This window comes from Plecotus auritus (assembly GCF_963455305.1).
Source record: "Plecotus auritus genome assembly, chromosome: 4".
NCBI classification, from domain to species: Eukaryota; Metazoa; Chordata; class Mammalia; order Chiroptera; family Vespertilionidae; genus Plecotus; species Plecotus auritus.
In genome coordinates this window covers 76685327-76703956 of record NC_137775.1, presented here as the reverse complement: position 1 = coordinate 76703956, position 18630 = coordinate 76685327, and the positions used below count along the sequence as shown (strand labels likewise).

The window sequence follows — 18630 nt, the reverse complement described above, 5'->3', positions numbered from 1 at the left end:
GTCACAGACAAAAACAATGAACAGGAGCAAAGTTTATTGGGGGCAAACCAGTCCTGGGAAAGATATAGCTGGGGTTCCAGGAGCAGCCCGGTGTCCAAAGCTTCCTTTCCATGTTTCAGTCAGAAGTAGTTTAGTGTCCAAGCTAATTAAAGCCTAATAGTCCAAGGGTTGGGGCCCATATGGCCACAAGCCATGTAGAAGAAGGAATGTGCTCCCCCATCACAGGAAGTAATGTCAGGAACCCTTGAGTGCCAGGGAGAAAAGAGAGAGAGAGGAAGTGCGTGCCTTTTAATTTAGGGGGTGGGTAGTCTTGCTAACTCCTAATAGGTCTTTTCAAAGAATTCTGCCTTAGCAATATCCTTTGGATTGGTTTATATGCCTTACTGTCTTGTGACTGGTTATCTGCACACTGCCTGTCTTAGTGATATCCATACATTTTTAAAGTCCATGCCTCTCTGGTGAATGCCCTTCCTTCCCCGCCCAGTTGGAATGCCCTAGTAACTTCGCTTTGTTGGGTTCCCAGTTCTACTTCCTTTCCTGTGGTCTCACCCCTATCTACCTAGCTTCCTTCTGTCTCCTCAGAATTAAAGAAGATTGAATGGGGAATAGGGGTTTTAATTCCACCCACAATAAGGAGGCCTCCTAGAGTGTCAATGGGGCCACGTGGAGATCCTGGATTTCCACCCTTCTGAACAGTAGTAGCAAGCCACCCTTCTCCCTCCGAAGTAGGTGGTTGATCAGAAGTCTCACTCCTGCTGGAACTTTCAACATGTTCCAGCAGCAATGAAGTCTCCCACTCCTCCAGTGGACACCAGGGAAGGGGAACAATGTGTTCCTCCCCTTCCTTGCCAGAGTGATGTCACTGGATACCTGGTGGAGAGACTGAACTTTCACCCCCACCTGGAAGTATCAGGGTGGTGCCCCCTCTTTCGCTGCTGGCATTGTATTAGAGGTGACCTGCTAAAAAAAAAAAAAAGAATAGTATTAAAAAGTGTGGCATGGTCACACTTTGATTTTGAATGAATCACTCTGACAGCACTGTATGTGTTCAGGCAGGGAGGAGAGGGATGGAGGATAGTGAGGTAAGAAATAGAGAAGAGTAAAACCAATAGTGCTGCAATGCTTGGAAACCAAAAGAAAAGCCACACCAAAAAACTGGAAAAGGTCAACAGCGGAAAATGCAGCCAAGAGACCCAATGAGAGGTCAGAAACATTTTATTGGATTTGGCAATTAAGAGATGATTCTGTCACTAGGGACACTGGTTTTATGATGAGTTTTGAAGAGGTAAACTGAAAAGTGAGCCAGCTTAGTATAGACTTATCGAAAAGCTGATGAAAATGAAGGAAGATAAATGTCAAGAAAGATTACTTTTATTACTTTTGGCAAGTGAAAAAAGAATTCTACTTTTTAAAAGTGATTCAGATTGGATCACGTTTAGAGTCTGCTACAAGGAAAGAGTAGACAGGGAGGAAGAAGTTAGAGCTACTATAGAACAAGTCTGGCGGAGATGATGAGCATCGGGGTTAAGGATCCGGGTGAACAAATCCGCCTTGAACAAAAAAGAAACAGTTCATCGTCTGAGAATGAAAGACAATGGGAAGAAGTATGGATGTTTTTTAGATAGTAGGAGGTTGAAGAGCATCAGAAAATGTACATCCATTTCCCCTAAGAAAAGAGAGGATGAAATCAGCTTCCCAGAAAGAAGGATATATGGGTTTATGAAAAGGCCCCAGGAGATTTGGAATTAACCTTTAAGACACAGGACCAGAGTTAATCAAGCCAAAGTAAAATACTGACAAGTAACCACTGACTAAGGGAACATGATATTTTAAAACCTTCATTGGAGTCATTTTTTCGTAAGGTTATTTATTTCATAGTTTGATTTATGAGTTCAAATTTCACTCAGAAGTAAGTAAAAAATAAGGCAGTGTTTATTTTTTTACAAAATCAAACTTCAAGCTGAGATCCAGTCCATGATGTCGTTAACATGTGAAGAAAAATCTTGAAAGCATCATGTTACATCTGTATAATTTCTGCTTATGCCTTTGTTATATCTGAACAAAATATCCTATTTATACTTGTATAAAATATCACCTACATTGTCAGAAACAGCATTTTTAACCTGTAAAGAACTAGGTCTGATAGCTGTTACTTTTCCTGTTTTACAGATGAAGAAATTGAGAGTCAGGGAGGAAATTTTACAGTTGGCAGAAGTGTCATCACCCTATCCCGAGTGTATTGTTTGTTTAATCAGACTTTTTTATAATATTGTAAATGTTTTTTAATTGCAGGTCAAAGTTAAACCTTGAATTTAGCTTTTCTGTCAATTTGTTTTTCTTTAAGAAACATAAGTAAGATGATCCCAAATATATTGAGAGAAAGAAAATAGACATTACATTAATCAAAGGAAACGTCACATGAATATCAATTCTTATCAGTAGCTGATTTTAGACATGATACCAGTACCTTCACTTAAGAACTCACCATGCTTTATGAAAAATATTTTAATAAACACAATCTAAATTAAAAATGATCTTTATTGAGAATCTAAATGTAGATAAATCACGACAAATAAGTATTTGAAATAAATGTTAATCCCCATTTCTTGTGGGTTTTAAAAGCTATATCAGCAGCGTGGAGTCCAATCCTAGATGGACAGCCAAGCTTTTCACCAAAATTTGAAAATAGTACCTAGAGTTTAAAAAACCAAAAACAAAAAAGCAATTAAAAAAAACCAAAAACACACATTTGAACTGTTGGGATATTTGGCAATATTTGACTCAAAAACAATGTTGAAGAATTCATATCACGAATTCATGCCAATCAGAGGACCCAAAACAATCTCAATTTAATAAGAATTTATTAATCCTTCTGAAGGTATGGAATCACTATAATGGGATCTATGAATCTGACCACATCTATGTCTGCCAGCAAATAGTCATGCTTGACTGCAAACAAGAATATTTCCATGTATATACATTTTCAGCCCCAAGTTTTCATAACAGTTCAATAGACTTAAGAACACAAATCTGTCCCCAGTGTCAAAATAATGTATATGCCTCAAATTACATTATAGTGCAATAAATGTATTATTAATCATTAAACTAGGAAGGAATAAAAAATGTTTCAAAAATGTTCAACCATTGATTTTGGTGTTCTGAATACACAAACACCATTCCTCTGTATCAGCAGTAGTCCCAGACTTAACTAGAATTACAAAGATACATATAGATCATCTAGTCCAACTCCTTAATTTGAGAGACAAGGAAACTGGGCCCAGGGAAGGGAAACTTACTTATCAAGAATCAGTGTAGGCAAAAGTGGAATTAAAATCCAGGTATCTGAATTCACAGTTTAGTGCACTTCCCAGAAGTAGTAGATATAAATAACCTCATCTAATTTCATCTGGCAAGCAAATTCAGAGGCTGAGTGCAACTTTAAGGATCATGCTGAGTTTGCTGTTTTATCATATTCAAAAGCACCTTCCATAACAAATGGGTAATTAAACAATATTATAATCACAGGAAAATAATTATTTTAATTAATCAAACATATTATAAATACTCTTTGAGCCATATTATTCCAGATATTTTCTAAGTAACAGTTAAATACATAAAATGTTTAGGCTCTTCCATTAGCTTTCTCTGGATCATTCCTACTGAAAACAGACAGCAGAAACAAGTGAAATAAAAAAACACACACAACAAAAAATGACAAACGAACTAAAAAACTATTACTAGTACTTTAAAACCCATGGCCTTCAATTCTAAACAAAGCAGTCAATATTGAGCACTAATTTGCATACATCACCAATCAAAACAGCAAAGTAAACCATTATGAAAGCTCATTGGTTCATATCATTACCCTTATAGATATCAGTTTCCGGAAAAAATCATTCCGAAGTGAATCATCTGGATCACTTTTATTACTCACTCAGTCTTGAGACTGTCTGCACAGTACTGACTGAAATGTACTTCAGTGTGCACCTTCCTTCCAAATGAATATCTATGTCAGGTTTATTTATAGCCACTGCTTTCAATCAGTGCATTTCCAGGTATGAGAAATAAAATCATCTCAACAATACTCTCCTCTAGAGATCTGAACAGAAACCTGAAAATCTTGGCAAACGGCCTTTGAAATTATAATGAAAGATCTGTAATGTAAAATGTACATTAAGATTTATTAAAGATTCCAAAGCACACTCACATTATACTTTTTAATAAGCCCAGAAAAAAGTACAATTAGAAAATTAATTTATACCTTGTGCATCTTTTTGCACATCCCTTTATAAACTCCAATATTATTATCATAATCTATTTCATTCTCTTTTCCTCATTATGATTCTGTGAAATTTGGACATCTCTCTTTGTTTCTTAGATGTTTTCCTCTCTATTTAGGAGCTTAAGACTTTACAAAAGCAGCGCATACTTCCCCCTACTGGGGAAAAATTAAATTACAAGGAACATCTGAACAGGTTCCTAAGCATCAAGAAATCAAATTCCTGGGTAAGATAAAATGTTAAGGAACCAGATGCATAGATTTCTCTGACTGTTTCACCAACCACATAAGACTTTGCACTCTTTTAAGGGTTTCTCACATGCATTCCTTTAGCTTGGCAGTTTTCAAAAGTACACTAACTCTCATTAGTGAAAGATGAATTAATCATTGATCCTGCTGTCCCAAAGAGCAGTTCAGAGAAAATGATCACTTTTTATTTGTTGTTGTTGTTTTTTATTTTCACTGTAAAGACATTATCAGCTAATGACACTTCTGGAAAACATATTAAAGTAAACAATTTTGAAAGCTTAGCTTCATTTTTAATTGTTTTGAACAATCCTAAGCATTTAATAACTCATTAATTTTCAATACTCTTTATTTTATGTATTACTTTGTTTTTCAATAAAGTAGAGAGGTGTTTTTTTAATTGACTTTACTTTTCAACTTTAATTTCTATTTTTTAAATTCGGTAACCAAGAGAGTAAGTAGTAAGCATAATTGTATTTTACCTTCCCAAATCCTCTACAAAACCAACTTGTTTCTTGAAAAACAGTTTAGTTGTTTCACAAGTTCAGTAGTTTGATTATAAATCTTTTTATAATTGTTTAGTATGCAAACATGGAGTTAAACACCTTATACTCTATTATTATAAATAATCTATTATTAAAATATTTAAATAAACCTAATGTCTATTTAAATCACACATGGAGGATCAGAATATTTGCTGCCATGTACAACTAAGTCTCAGAAAAGAAAGCAGTTCTTTTAATGCTGAAGGCTGAGGAAGAGGAAGTTGTCACTTTTAGTTTGGCTATAGGTAAGTTCATAAAAACCTCAGCTACAAAACTGCACTGTAGTCAGTTTAATAATGAAGCAATTCATTATTAATGAAGCACTCATTAAAAAAATTTAAATTTGTTTTTAAAAAGGCTTCTGTAGATTACTACAGATACTGTATCTTTATCAGTTAGATGGGATTATATCAAGATAAATGGAGTAATTTGATTAATATTCCTCTCATGAAGTTTGTGTGTGTGTGTGTGTGTGTGTGTGTGTGTGTGTGTGTTTAAACAGCCTTTCAAAGCCACGCAAAAGACAAGACATATATGTTCCTCTGGGAATGAAATCTCCTTTAGCATTACAGGTACACAAAAGAAAATGCACACTTGGTGAAACAGTTGATCAATTGTGAAGTGTTGTTCCCAGGGACCGGTAACTCACAGAGTAAACCAATTATCACACTTCAAATAAATTGATAACCACTTTAGCCTCTGCCACATTCACAAACATAGAAGAACATGCATAGTACGTGCATAGTTTAATCTGGGTTAATTCCAAGACTTTCCATAGGAAAGACTGTAATTAGACTAAAGGGTATCACATCACTTCCCAAATGCAGGAAAGGAAAAAAAAAAAATGCTGTTATGCAGCAAGAAGCTCTTAGAACACTACATTGATCACTATTTACTTCCAAACTGATTCACCTTCCCTCTGCGAAGTGAAAATATCCCTGTAAACCGCGATACACTTTATGGTTTCTCTACCAATGATCCTAACAGGTCACATCACCACTGCCATTAGATCTGGTAGCTTCGGTCTACCCCAAATTAAGACATAAAGGAGTAGGAGCATTGCTGCCCGCCCAGAGAACAAGCTCTGAAGCTAGCATCTTCAGGGGAACAGTTTCTGCAAAGGAGACAGGCGTCCCTCCCCAACTTCACTCTCCTAACCCAGCCTTGGGTGAGATGGGCGGCCGATGGTTTGTGCCCATGTGCGAGGACAAGTCCTACCTTCCGCCAAAAGGCGCGATGCATGCACAAAAGATGGATCCAGGCTATCTTTCTCTGCCATCAGCTCAGGCAAATATTTCTCCTCTTCCATAGCGCGGACTTCGGACAGTCCACGGGCGAAGCGCTAGGTTCCGCTCTCTCGGACGCAGGGTCGCGGGGCAGCGCCTGGCTCCCGCGCTGCTCCGCCTCCCGTGGCAAGGGGATCTCCGCGCGTCCTCACTGGCCCGTGCACCGAGCACCTGCGACTCCAGCCGTCGGGCTGCGCGGCCCAGCGCCCACACCTGCCCGTCCCTTCCGTCGTCCCTTGCTCGCACCGAGCCCCCCCACTCACACGAGCCGCCTTAACTGGAGAGGCGGGAACAGGACGCGTCCCACCTCCGCCAACCATTCATTGGTGGTGGTGCCAGGAGAGGCGGGGCCCTCGCGAAGGACGCGGGCCCTCATTGGGTCGTACCGCACGTCGGATCGCCTGACTGGCAGGAGACAGCTGCAGAGGGGAGGGGAGCTCAGAAGGTGCAAGCGCTTTCTTCTTGCAGCTCAAGCCTTCCCTGGTTATTAGACATGCCCAGTTGTGTGGAGCTCTGGGTCTTCAGCTGAGATTCGAGAGGGTAGAGAGCGGGAAAAGCACCCGTTAAACAGAGAAGCTCGGGGCCAAGACAGCAGGAAAGATGGGAATGAGGAGTGAGCAGCTGAGGGGATGGAAAAGCACTAGGGAAAGTCTCCCAAAGGTAGATGGGACTTTCCCTGCGTCCCTAAGGCACAGGTGTCTCCTCTCTTGTGGCTCAGATGCGCTCCAATGTGCAGGAATCAGCAGCGCACCCAGTCTGGAAACATAACGAAGACTGCATGTGATGGGTGACTCCTGTCTTCAATGAGCCTGACCTACATCTCCGGGAAGCAGTAGGATGTTCATTGATAAACAAATAAAGAGGCTCCGGGCGATGTTGTTGTACAGCAACATGCTTCTAGCATACAATCATTGGGGTATTGACTTAGTTCTGATTTCTCTCCCATCTAACCTTCCTTCCCCATTCCCTATCTATGGAGGGCGTTCGGAGAGGTGGCTGGATTTTAAAACTAAAAAGCAACACGAAAAGCCACAGTTTGTGAAGGAATTGGAAAGACATGTGGAAGAAGGAAGAGACTAGAAAATACGTAACCACGATTGCTCTAATTTGCCCCTTTCTCCTTATTTTAGATGTGGCAGCCTCTTTCACCAGATGCTGCTGCTGAGGTACTTTGTATCTATCCCACCTCTATTTAAGGACAGTGAAACTCTCCAGGTAACACCATTCGGGGCCTGAAAATACATGCTTCAAATGTCACTAAAATTTTCCCTCAGTCTCTTCATAAATAGTCATTTTCCATTTTTGCCTCTACCTGTCCTAAGAATGGAGACTAACTTTTCTACAAATAAAATATACTGAAACTTTTCCAAGTTCTCTTACTGATTCAAAATATTTTTCTGTATTTATTTTTCAAGGTAAGGTTGGGAGATTATCTTTTACATATGTTTTAAAATTTTAATGTGTCTTCACATCCATTATCTCAATTTGCACTCTGAAAAAATATGGTGAAAGTATTGCTTTATCTGTTTTATAGGCATGGAAAAGAAAGAGACAGAGAAGTTCAGTGACCCAGAAATATAAATGTGACCTCTTTTGGCACCAGCCATTGTTCATCCCATTTAGAAGTTGAGTGTATGCTATCATGGGGCCAATGATAAGGGGATATACAGCTAACAAGTGTGATAAGACTATTAAAAGTTTATGAAATAAGCTGTAGAACCATGCATGACTCGTTAATATTTTTGTTTTTTCACAGTAGGAATACTACCAATCTTTAGACAGGTAGCTATAGTAGCGGAGGGTGAATAAGATGCCAACCACAGCTAATACATTGTAAACATTTTGGAATTAATATAAATTAGAAAAGTTATTGTGCAGTAATTGTAATCACATTTTGCTTTGCAGCATACCAAGATATTAAAAGCATACAATGTTGATGAAGACATGTACAAACCAAGTTTTATGAATTAAAAAAATGGAGTAACTCTTATGATATCCAGCAACAGCAATTACATTATCCATTCATAGTCCTCTTTTTCATTGTTAAAGCTGCATTAAGAAGATACCATTGAGAACAGTCCCAGGTTTGACTTTATTATACAATATCTCTGGATATCCATATTATTATAAGTATAAGCTAGCTGATTTTTATTTTCCTAGTTATTATCAAGGAAGTTAGGATTTTATTTTCTCAGGTAAACTCTCATCAAAATGCCTAAAATATATTTTAACGGGGAAAATGTATTTCCAAACAGGATATGGCTGAAAAAGGAAAACTCTCCAAGTGCCCTACACATCCACTTATCCAACATCAGATCCATGTGTTTTCAATAGATGACTCTATTTTACCATGTTCTCCACTTATTTCACATATAATTATTGTACAGGTACCACAATTACATTGTGAATATTCTCAGAGCAAACTTATTCATGCAAACATCGTATAAACATATATGTAAATAAATTGAGAGTTGTCTATAGATCATTATTGAATAGAAAGTATCATATTTATACATGAATAAATTATAACTACTGGTAAACCCACCTCTTCTTCTAATGATGTAAATAACTTAACCATAATCACCACTGAATTGATTTGTATATCTTGGATAAAGATTTATCTCATATTAAACAAGTTCTGCTCCTGAAAGTTTTTTTTTAATGGTATTCCATTTACTGCACTATTATTTCAACAATGGGATATTAAGGAAAATTTTGCACTAAACAAATTTGGTTTTGAAGGATAAATAAGGCATACTTTATAAAATATGTTCTGTAGCTAATGCACAAACTATGTATCCAATACTTTTTCAGACCCTCATTAGAAAAGCCAGGTGAAAGGGCATTGAATCAGGCTTATCTTTGCACACTAATAAAAATACCTAACCTGTATTATTAAATAAAACACAGTTTCCACTTCAGAGTTCTTATCAACTTTAGGTATACCTCATTAAGCTGACTCCAAGGATTCAATAGACCCCAATTACAATAAGAACAATGGGTTAATAAAATTATAGCAGCCCAATAATTTATGAACATCAATAATTCCATAGAACTTACAATAAGAACCATGGGTTAATAAAATCATAGCAGCCCAATCATTTATATTAAGATTTCTAATGCCTTGGTGCCTGAGATAGGATATAATAAAGGACCAAAATATTGAATGACTGATTATCATCTACTGAAGAATCTGGCAGAGCCCATTACATAGAAAGTGCTGTTTTAATATTTCCATTTATTTTAGTTTCACTAACTAAACTAGTGAAATCAGTTCCAGTTTCTTTTATAACGTTCATAATATATTTTAGGGTCACAAGTAGGAAAGAAGGGAATGGGGACTTGGCTGTGATGCCAACCAATAGCAGCAGTAGCAAGTGCAGTGAAAAATCTCTCATAGGTAATATGTTCAGAGTCAAAATGTATGCTATATGTTAATATGCCACAGAATAAAATGAATATTCATCACTCAAAGCTGGCCTATATATACACAGGGAAAAATGTGTTTACTGATTGGAAAACTTTAAAATTATCATAATGAATTTTAACAGATACAAATGTAAGAACAGCAGATGAGAGAAAGGACTGATTATTGTGTTTGGAATATTGCCATTCTAAATCTTCACAAATGTAAGGAAGGAAGGCCAAGAAAGAAGCTGACATTAATTCTAAAGTGGCATAGCACCCAAATACAACATTTCTAATGTTGAAATTATCTCTGTTTGGGAAACTGACCAAGTTCATCTAGTTATAATCACTGCACTGACACATTTTTGTTGACATTGATAGCAGCAGAGGAGCAGTTACTGCATTATGAGCAAGAGGAATTAAGGGATTGTTTCAAGGTGGAAGTTATTGACTGTCTTTTTCAAATTAAATCCTTGAATTGTTAAATTGTAGCTCATATATTGATTATTTCTAGAGATCAATATATTAAGGTGAGATCACATCCATAAAATATATTTATACACAGCAAATGAAGATCTGAATTATCTTGTATTCAATATAAATAAATAGATGAACACTAAAATATTATTTAATACAATATTCAGGTACACTAAAACTTTTGCTACAGAGGCAGATGGATAATCAATCAATTGTTTTATATCAGTAAACAAGTTAATAAACTAATCCTGGAAATGATTAGTTAATATTGAAAGAGTATTTTAAGAGAATACCATCACATTTAAGGTTTTAAATTACTGCAAATACTTTTTGATATAATTTTTTTATTATTTGGTCTCTCACATGAAATGATATTGCCATTTAGAAAGCCATCATTATGAAAACCTACTGTATAAAATAATTATTACAAAGTGAGTACAGCCATTTGAAGAGAATGATAATAGAATTAGAAAACACAGTTTCAGAGACAAGATTTTATCAGCCCAACAGAGGAGAAATAACAAAAAATCAAAGACACATTGACTATCATGGCCATCCAACCACTATCATGCAAATTATCTCAATACATAACAACTAAACATAAAGTGTAATCCTAGATTGAATCCTGGGCAAGATTTTGTTTATATTTTGTTTGTTGCTGCTATTATTACTATGGAGGACAGTGATGGGATAATTAGCAAAATGTAAATAAGGCTTACAGTTTTAGTTTACTGATTTTGCTAACTCTATTGTGCTTATAAAAGTGAGTGTCTATGTTTTTTGAAAATTCATAATAAAATGTTTAAGGGGTAAAGGGACATCACATTTTCAACTTACTCTTAAATAATTAAGAAGAAATATATATATATATATATATATATATATATATATATATATATATATATAGAGAGAGAGAGAGAGAGAGAGAGAGAGAGAGAGAGAGAGAGAGACTAGTGGCCTGGTGTATAAATTCGTGCACATTGAAAGAAAATTAATTAGAAGAAATATTTTAATATTGCTATTTGCCCTTTCTCCATAATAGAAGTGTCAACCAAATTTACGATTGACAATGACAGAAGGAAACCCACGCATTCAATTGGCTCCAGCTAGAGCTTTATATATATCACGCATGTGTGAGTCAACTTAGCCTTTTATAGATATAGAATAAACTTGCTTAATTAGTCCTGCTTTCTGATTTAGCTAAACTTTTTCTAGCCCAGTGAAGCACCCCAATTTCTCTTTCAGGAAATTGTCAACAACACAGCAGTAAATACTAACACAAAGCAGATTATTATTGTAGATCACGCAGGGAGAACAAAGGATAAAATATTTAACTGCAGCAGTGTTTGACTATATTCTGCGCAGTGAGAAAACATGAAGTCATTTTCAAGGTCCACCATTTCTTACTTCTTTTCAGTTGGGTCAAATTTTTAAGCTTTCTTAATCTCTGTTTTCCGGCTAATGAAAAGAAAATAGGATTCCACCGAGTCTCCTATCTACATACTCCAGGACTTTTGTGAGGATCAGATGAGATGAGGCACAGGAAAACACTTCACAGACATTTGGTTAAAGTGTGAAATGCTTCCACCTGGCTATAAAGCAAGTCGTGTTCCTGGGCTGAAGAAACTGCAAGGAGGCTAGTCGTCACTAGGGAGAGGAAGCCGGGAGTTACTATGTGATGTCATTACTCAGACAGAGGACAGGACATTTAGCATATTAGCCTTCCTATCTAATAAAGAGGGAATATGCTAATTAACCATCACTCCATCACAAAGATGGCTGCACCCACAGCTGAGGCCAAGTTCCCATAAGGAGCCTTAACAAGCAATCGGCAGGGACCTGAGGCTACGCCCTCCCCCTCCCCTGCCCCCGTGGGGCTTGACAGGGGACCTCAGGCCAGCAGTGCTTGACAGGGGATCTCAGGCCGTGCCCCCCACCCGACCGGGCTTGACAGGGGACCTCAGGCCACCTTCCACACCTGGCAGGGCTTGGCAGGGGACCTCAAGGTGTGCTTCCCGTCCTGGTGCTGGGCTAGGGGACCTCAGGCTGCTCCCCCTGCCCCAGTGCCAGGCCAGGGGACCTCAGGCCGCGCCCCCCACCAGATGGGGCTTGACAGGGGACTTCAGGCCACACCCCCACCCGGCAGGGCTTGACAGGGGACCTCAAGGTGCACTTCCCATCCTGGTGCTGGGCCAGGGGACCTCAGGTCACTCCCCCCGACCCAGCGGGGCTTGACGGGGGACCTCAAGGTGCACTTCCCGTCCTGGTGCTGGGCTAGGGGACCTCAGGCTGCTCCCCCGGCCCCAGCTCCAGGCTGGGGGACCTCAGGCCACGCCCCCCACCAGGTGGGGCTTGACAGGGGACTTCAGGCCGCGCCCCCCCACCCTGGCACCAGGCCAGGGGACCTGAAGCTGTGCCCCCCTGCCTGGCGGGGCTTGACAGGGGACCTCAAGGTGCACCCCCAGTGCTGGGTCGGGGGAACTCAGGCCATGTTCCACACCTGAGGCTGCACCCCCCTGCCGATGGGGCTTGATAGGGGACCTGAGGCTGTTCCCCCCTCCCGGTGCTGGGCTGGGGGACCTGAGGCTGCACCCCCACCCCCTGCCTGGTGGGGCTTGACGGGGGACCTCAGGCCATGTTCCACACCTGGCAGGGTTTGACAGGGGACCTCAAGGCATGCCCCACCACCCCGCTCTGGGCTGAGGTACCTCAGGCCATGCCCCCCATCCTGGCGCCGGGCCAGGGGACCTGAGGCTATGTTCTCTGCCCAGCTGGGCTGGACAAGGGTGGGACTAGCCAGGTCTGGATCTATCCCAATGAGGCGGGGGGCCAGCCGGGTCTGGGTCTCACGCGATTTTGAGGCACATGTGGGTGGGCGGGGACTTGACTCTGGGTCCCATGGTGTGCCCCAGACTCTGACAGGAGGAAGGTTTTCATATACATTTTACTGATTTTCTTTCATCTCTGACACTTCTTTTATAGAGAAAGGACAAATAGCAATATTAATTTATTTCCTCTAATTAATCCCCTTTTAATGTGCATGAATTTCGTGCACTGGGCCACTAGTTTATATATATATATACTGAGTGGCCAGATTATTATGACCACCTGACATTTGTAGGCAAATTAGCCGTACACTGAATTGTATGGGATATGGAAGCCAAAGGCCTGTTCGAACACCTTTGCTGTCTGCAGTTACCAAGATAAAACGTTTTCAGTTCACACAGGAACACAAGGATTGGACAGTTGAGCATTGGAAAAAAGTCATGTGGTCCGATGAATCACGTTTCCAGTTGCATCATGCCGATGGCAGCGTGAGAATTTCGCAGAAACAGCATGAAAGCATGCACCCCACATACATGAGTACAACCCTTCAAGCTGGTGGGGGTAGTGTTATGGTTTGGGGCATGTTTTCCTAGCATGATTTGGGCCCTTTAATTCATGTGGAACAACATCTGAATAGCACAATGTATCGTTGCTGATCAAGTTCGTCCTATCATGTTGATGGTGTATCCCAATGGAGATGGCTTCTTCCAACAAGACAATGCACCTTGCCACGGTGTTTCTATTGTGCAGGAGTGGTTTCAAGAACATGAGGGAGACTTTTATAGATAGATAGATAGATAGATAGATAGATAGATAGATAGATAGATAGAGATATAGAAAGAGGAGAAGAGACAGCAACAGAGAAAGAGAACATGATAAAGTGATATAGCAAATATAGTAAAATAGTAACATTTGGATAAATTGGATGAAGGGTACATTGGAGTAGTTTCTATTATTTTTGAAACTTTTAGGTAAATCTGAAATTACTTGAAAATAAAAACATTAAATCTAGATATTACCAAAAATAATCTCAAAGTATCTTATCCAACTCAGTTTAGTAGCTAGCAACAGAGAGCACAAGCCCATATTTCCATCATGTAGCCTTTGTCATACCATGCACTGAATTCATGAATTTGACCACAAATTACCAAATATTTTTAATGACTTTACAAATCTCACTAGAAAAACAAACATATATTTGTGAATTACCTACTTGTAATTTTTTCCAAATAAAATAGAATACAATTAATTATGTTGGTTCAATTATTTCCTTTAAAATAACATTTGCAGCTATTCACTATAAAATTAGCCATTTTAAAATAATTTCTTTAAATGAACTATAAGCATAAAAACATTTATTTTGAATAGATGTTAGAAATAACTACATTTCTATTTTAATGATATAGAAAGAAAATAAGAAGAAACTAGAGTTCATGCTTCTTGTGTATGGTCTTGGGTTTTGAATATGTTATAATATACCCACATTCCTGGTTTTACTCTCTATCTTCTACATACTTTTTTCTAGTTTATTGGACACTGTAGGCAAAGTGTATGTTTCTTTATATCATAATGTGCTCTGCATGCTCCTGAACATATTTAATTGGCTGGTTCAAAAATTAGGGGCAGGAATGGAAGTAATGGGATATAAGGACAAAAGTCATTGTATATGACAAAAGTTCACCATTGTGGCAAAAGTTTAGGAGCAATAAATGTTGTCATCTGACTGGCATTTGGGGAGCAGTCACCTCTTCATCATCAACACCCTCGGCAAACTAGGAAAAGGAGAGAACTTTCTCACCATGATAAAAGATGTTTGTAAAGTTCCAGCAACTAACATCATAATCAAGGGTCAAAAACTGAGACTTTCCCACTGAGATCAGGAACAAGACAAGGCTTCCCACTTTCACCACTTCTAGCCAACTTAGTATTAGAAGTTCTAGCCAGAACAACTGGGCAATGAAGAGAAATAAAATGCATCCAAGCTTGAAACAAAGAAGTAAATCTATATTTATTCATGGATAACATGATCCTACAGGTAGAAAATCCCAATGAATACATAACTACTGGAACTTACAAAAAAATCAGCAAATTTGCAATTTTAAGATCCACACACAAAATTCAGTTGTGTCTGTATACACAAGAAATGAGCAATCTTAAAAAGAAATTCAAAAACAAATATCATATACATTAGCATCCAAAATAGTAAAATACTTATAAATAAAATTAGCCAAGAAAATGAGAGACATGTACACTGAAAATGACAAAATATTACTGAAAGAAATTAAAGATGACCTAAATACATGGGAAGACATCCTCTGTTCATAGATTAGAAGACTTATTGTTATTAAGATAGCAATACTATTTACAGCAAACTACATAGTCAATGTAATTTCTGTCAGTTTTTCAATAGTGTTTTTGTAGAAAAGTAAAAGTCAATTCTCAAATTCATATAGAAATGCAAAGGATCTCAAATTTACAAAACAATATTTTAAAAAGAACACACTTGAAAGATTCACGCTTCTTTATTTCAACTTACTACAAAACTACAGTAATCAAAAAAGTGTGGTACTGCGATAAGCATAGACTCATAGATAGTGAAATAGAATTGAGAGTCCAGAAGGAAACCTATACATCTATGACCAATTGATTTTTTAAAAAGGGTACAAAGACCATTCAAAGGGGGAAAATACTCTCTTCAAAAAATGATGTTGGGACTACTGGACATATAAATGCACACTAATGAAGTTGGACCCCTGTCTCACGCTATATACAAAAATGACCTCAAATTGGTTCAACAATCTAAGTGTAAAATCTAAAACTGTGAGACTTTTAGAAAAAAACCACACATGCTACAAAAGGAAAAATGGGTAGTTTGGATTTCATCCAAATTTTAAAATTTTATGCAACAAAAAATATTATCAAGAAAATGAAAAGACAACTAATAGAATGAGAGAAAATATTTGCAAATTAAATGTCTGATAAAGGCCTGTATTTGGAATATTAAAAAATAACTCTCACAGTTCAACAACAACAAAAAAAAACAACCCAATTTTAAAAATTGGCCTGGAATAGACATTTCTCCAGAGAAGATATATAAATGGCCAACAAGCACATGAAGAGATGCTCAACTTCATTAATCATTAGGAAAATGAAACTCAAACTCACAATGGGATACAACTTTACACTCACTATGATGGCTATTATTTTTTTAAGAAATGAAAATAAACTTTGTCCATGTTGTAGAGAAATTGGAATCCTTATACATTTCTGATAAGAGTGTGAAATGGGGTAGCAGCTGTGGAAAACAGTTTTACAGTTTCCCAAAATGTAAGCATAAAATAATCATATAGCCCAGCAATACTACTCCTAAATATACAGGGGTGAGCAAAAATAGGTTTAAGTATCCACTTTTGTTGGTTGTTGGTTAAATTACCAGTCATCATTACCTAAAAGATAAGTCATAAGTAAGGATATGAAATAATAAAAAGAAGATAAATAATACAATAGACAAAGAATAATATAAGAATAAATTCTGTGTTTCACATACTCACAACTGCAAACCTACTTTTACCCACCCTGTATATGCAAAGGAATAGAAAACGGGTACTCAGGCAAATATGTGTACTCATGTGTTCATTACAGCACTATTTACAATACCCAAAGGTGGAAACAGCCCAAATATCCACCATCCATTGGATGGATAAGCAAAATGTGGTAAATTCATACATGGAAAATTATTCAGCCATAAAAAAGAATGGGATATGTATCAATATGGGATATTGATACATGCTACAATGTAGATGAACTGTAAAAACATTTATGCTAAGTTAACAAAAACCGCCATGGGTGTGAAAAATTTACATAACCTATAAATCCATTTACATGAAATAGCCAGAACAGCTGTAGTCATTTGAAGGCTTGATGAAGATATAGGACTCCAACATGGTAGCTGTTTGCTAGAGATCCCAGTTTGTCCTGACATGACGCTCTCCACAGACAGGTTCAGTACAGGGCAGCTGATTAGGACTACACACAGTAAAGACCAGGAGGCAGGGATCAACCATAGACGGCCATCCATGAGGCTGGCAACCACGACACATTTAATTCACTTTGAAGTGGGTATTATTAGCATCCTCCCACTTTTACAAGGAGAAAAAGTGAGGAATAAGAAGTTTAAATTGCCCAAAGTCTCAAAGTTGACATGTAGCTCAATTAATATTCAAACACTGGTAATTGGACCCAAAAATGAGCACCTGAGAACCACATGATGTTAAAAATTACATAATATAGATAGTAATGATATCACACACTGAATTCTGAGTACTTGAGGGAAATGTGAACTTTTCTTATATTAACTATAGCCAATGCCATTTTAAAGGCCATTTCTTAGTGGATAACCTATCTTCAAAATAAAATGCCATCCATCTTTTTAGGATTTCTTGTTAGGTGTGGCTATTAGTCAAATACCACAAAACCTATACAATATCCTATATAATAAAAGGGTAATATGCAAGTTGACCCTAATGGTGGAATGACCAGAACGCCTGCTCGACCAGTCAATATGAGGCACACTGACCACCTCTTGGTCCCTTTCCTCAGCCAGCAGGCTCCGATTGCTTGATGGTAAATGGGGAACCCGGGTGGGTGGGGGGGTGGGGAGGGCGGGGCCAGCTGCAGGCAGCAGGTAAGATGGCCCTGATTGCAGTCCACGCCTAGGGACCGTACCCACCCACAAATTTTGTGCGCTGGGCCTCTAATAAGAGAATAATAAAAAAATAGCATATAAAATTAAGATATGTACCTTTGTGGGTTACAAACTATTATTTTAACTAAATTAAACTATTTCAGAATATCATTAAATTACAGGAACAGATATTTTCTCTGATTGCCTGGGATTGTTGATACCAATTTGAAGATTACGAACTTATACTTAAATATGTCTAAAAGATATCAGATGTACTGAATGTCACAGTAGGTACTATTTTTGTCCCTGTCTGATATTTAAAGCAGGACAATGACTATGGACACAAACTCATCAACTCAAGAAGTCTTTTTCGCAATGCCTGAGCTACTCAAGTGGTCTAAAGAATAAGTGAAGCAGCAATGCTCTCATGGAAGTACACACCTCTCATAATCTGATTTATTATTTAAAATGTATTATGAATTGTCTCATATGACAAATGTTACGAGACTATGCAAAAGTTTTCTATTTTTCAAAAATGGGTCCTTGTTTTTGTTTCCTGTTGCTGCTGTTAACAAATTACTATATATTAGTGGTTTAATACAACAGAAAGTTATTTTACAGTTCTATAAGTCAGAGGTTTCACATCGGTCTCCGTGGGTTAAAAACCTAAGTGTCCTCTGGGCTGTTTTGTATTGCTTTATGGGAGATCTGGCTCTTCCTGCTTCTAGAGACTCCTAACATTGGCCCATGGACTCCTTTCTTCATTTTCAAGGACAGCAGCAGCAGATTGGGCCCTTCTCACATTGTATCACTCTGACCCACTCTTCTGCCTCCCTTTCTCTTTTCAGGGACCCTTGTAATTTCACTAGGCCTAATTGA

General features: G+C 38.0%; 1 protein-coding gene across 2 annotated transcripts in view; it reads right to left on the bottom strand.

Annotated features, from left to right (window-relative positions):
- KHDRBS2 (KH RNA binding domain containing, signal transduction associated 2) overlaps nt 1–6613 on the bottom strand; it is a 554124-nt gene extending 547511 nt beyond the window's left edge. For both annotated transcript variants that reach the window (XM_080667042.1, XM_080667043.1), the window contains exon 1: nt 6289–6613. In XM_080667042.1, the coding sequence (XP_080523168.1) occupies nt 6289–6379 (91 nt within the window). In that variant the 5' untranslated portion in view covers nt 6380–6613. The remainder of the gene's footprint in view (nt 1–6288) is intronic.
- Between the last annotated feature and the right edge of the window lie 12017 nt (nt 6614–18630).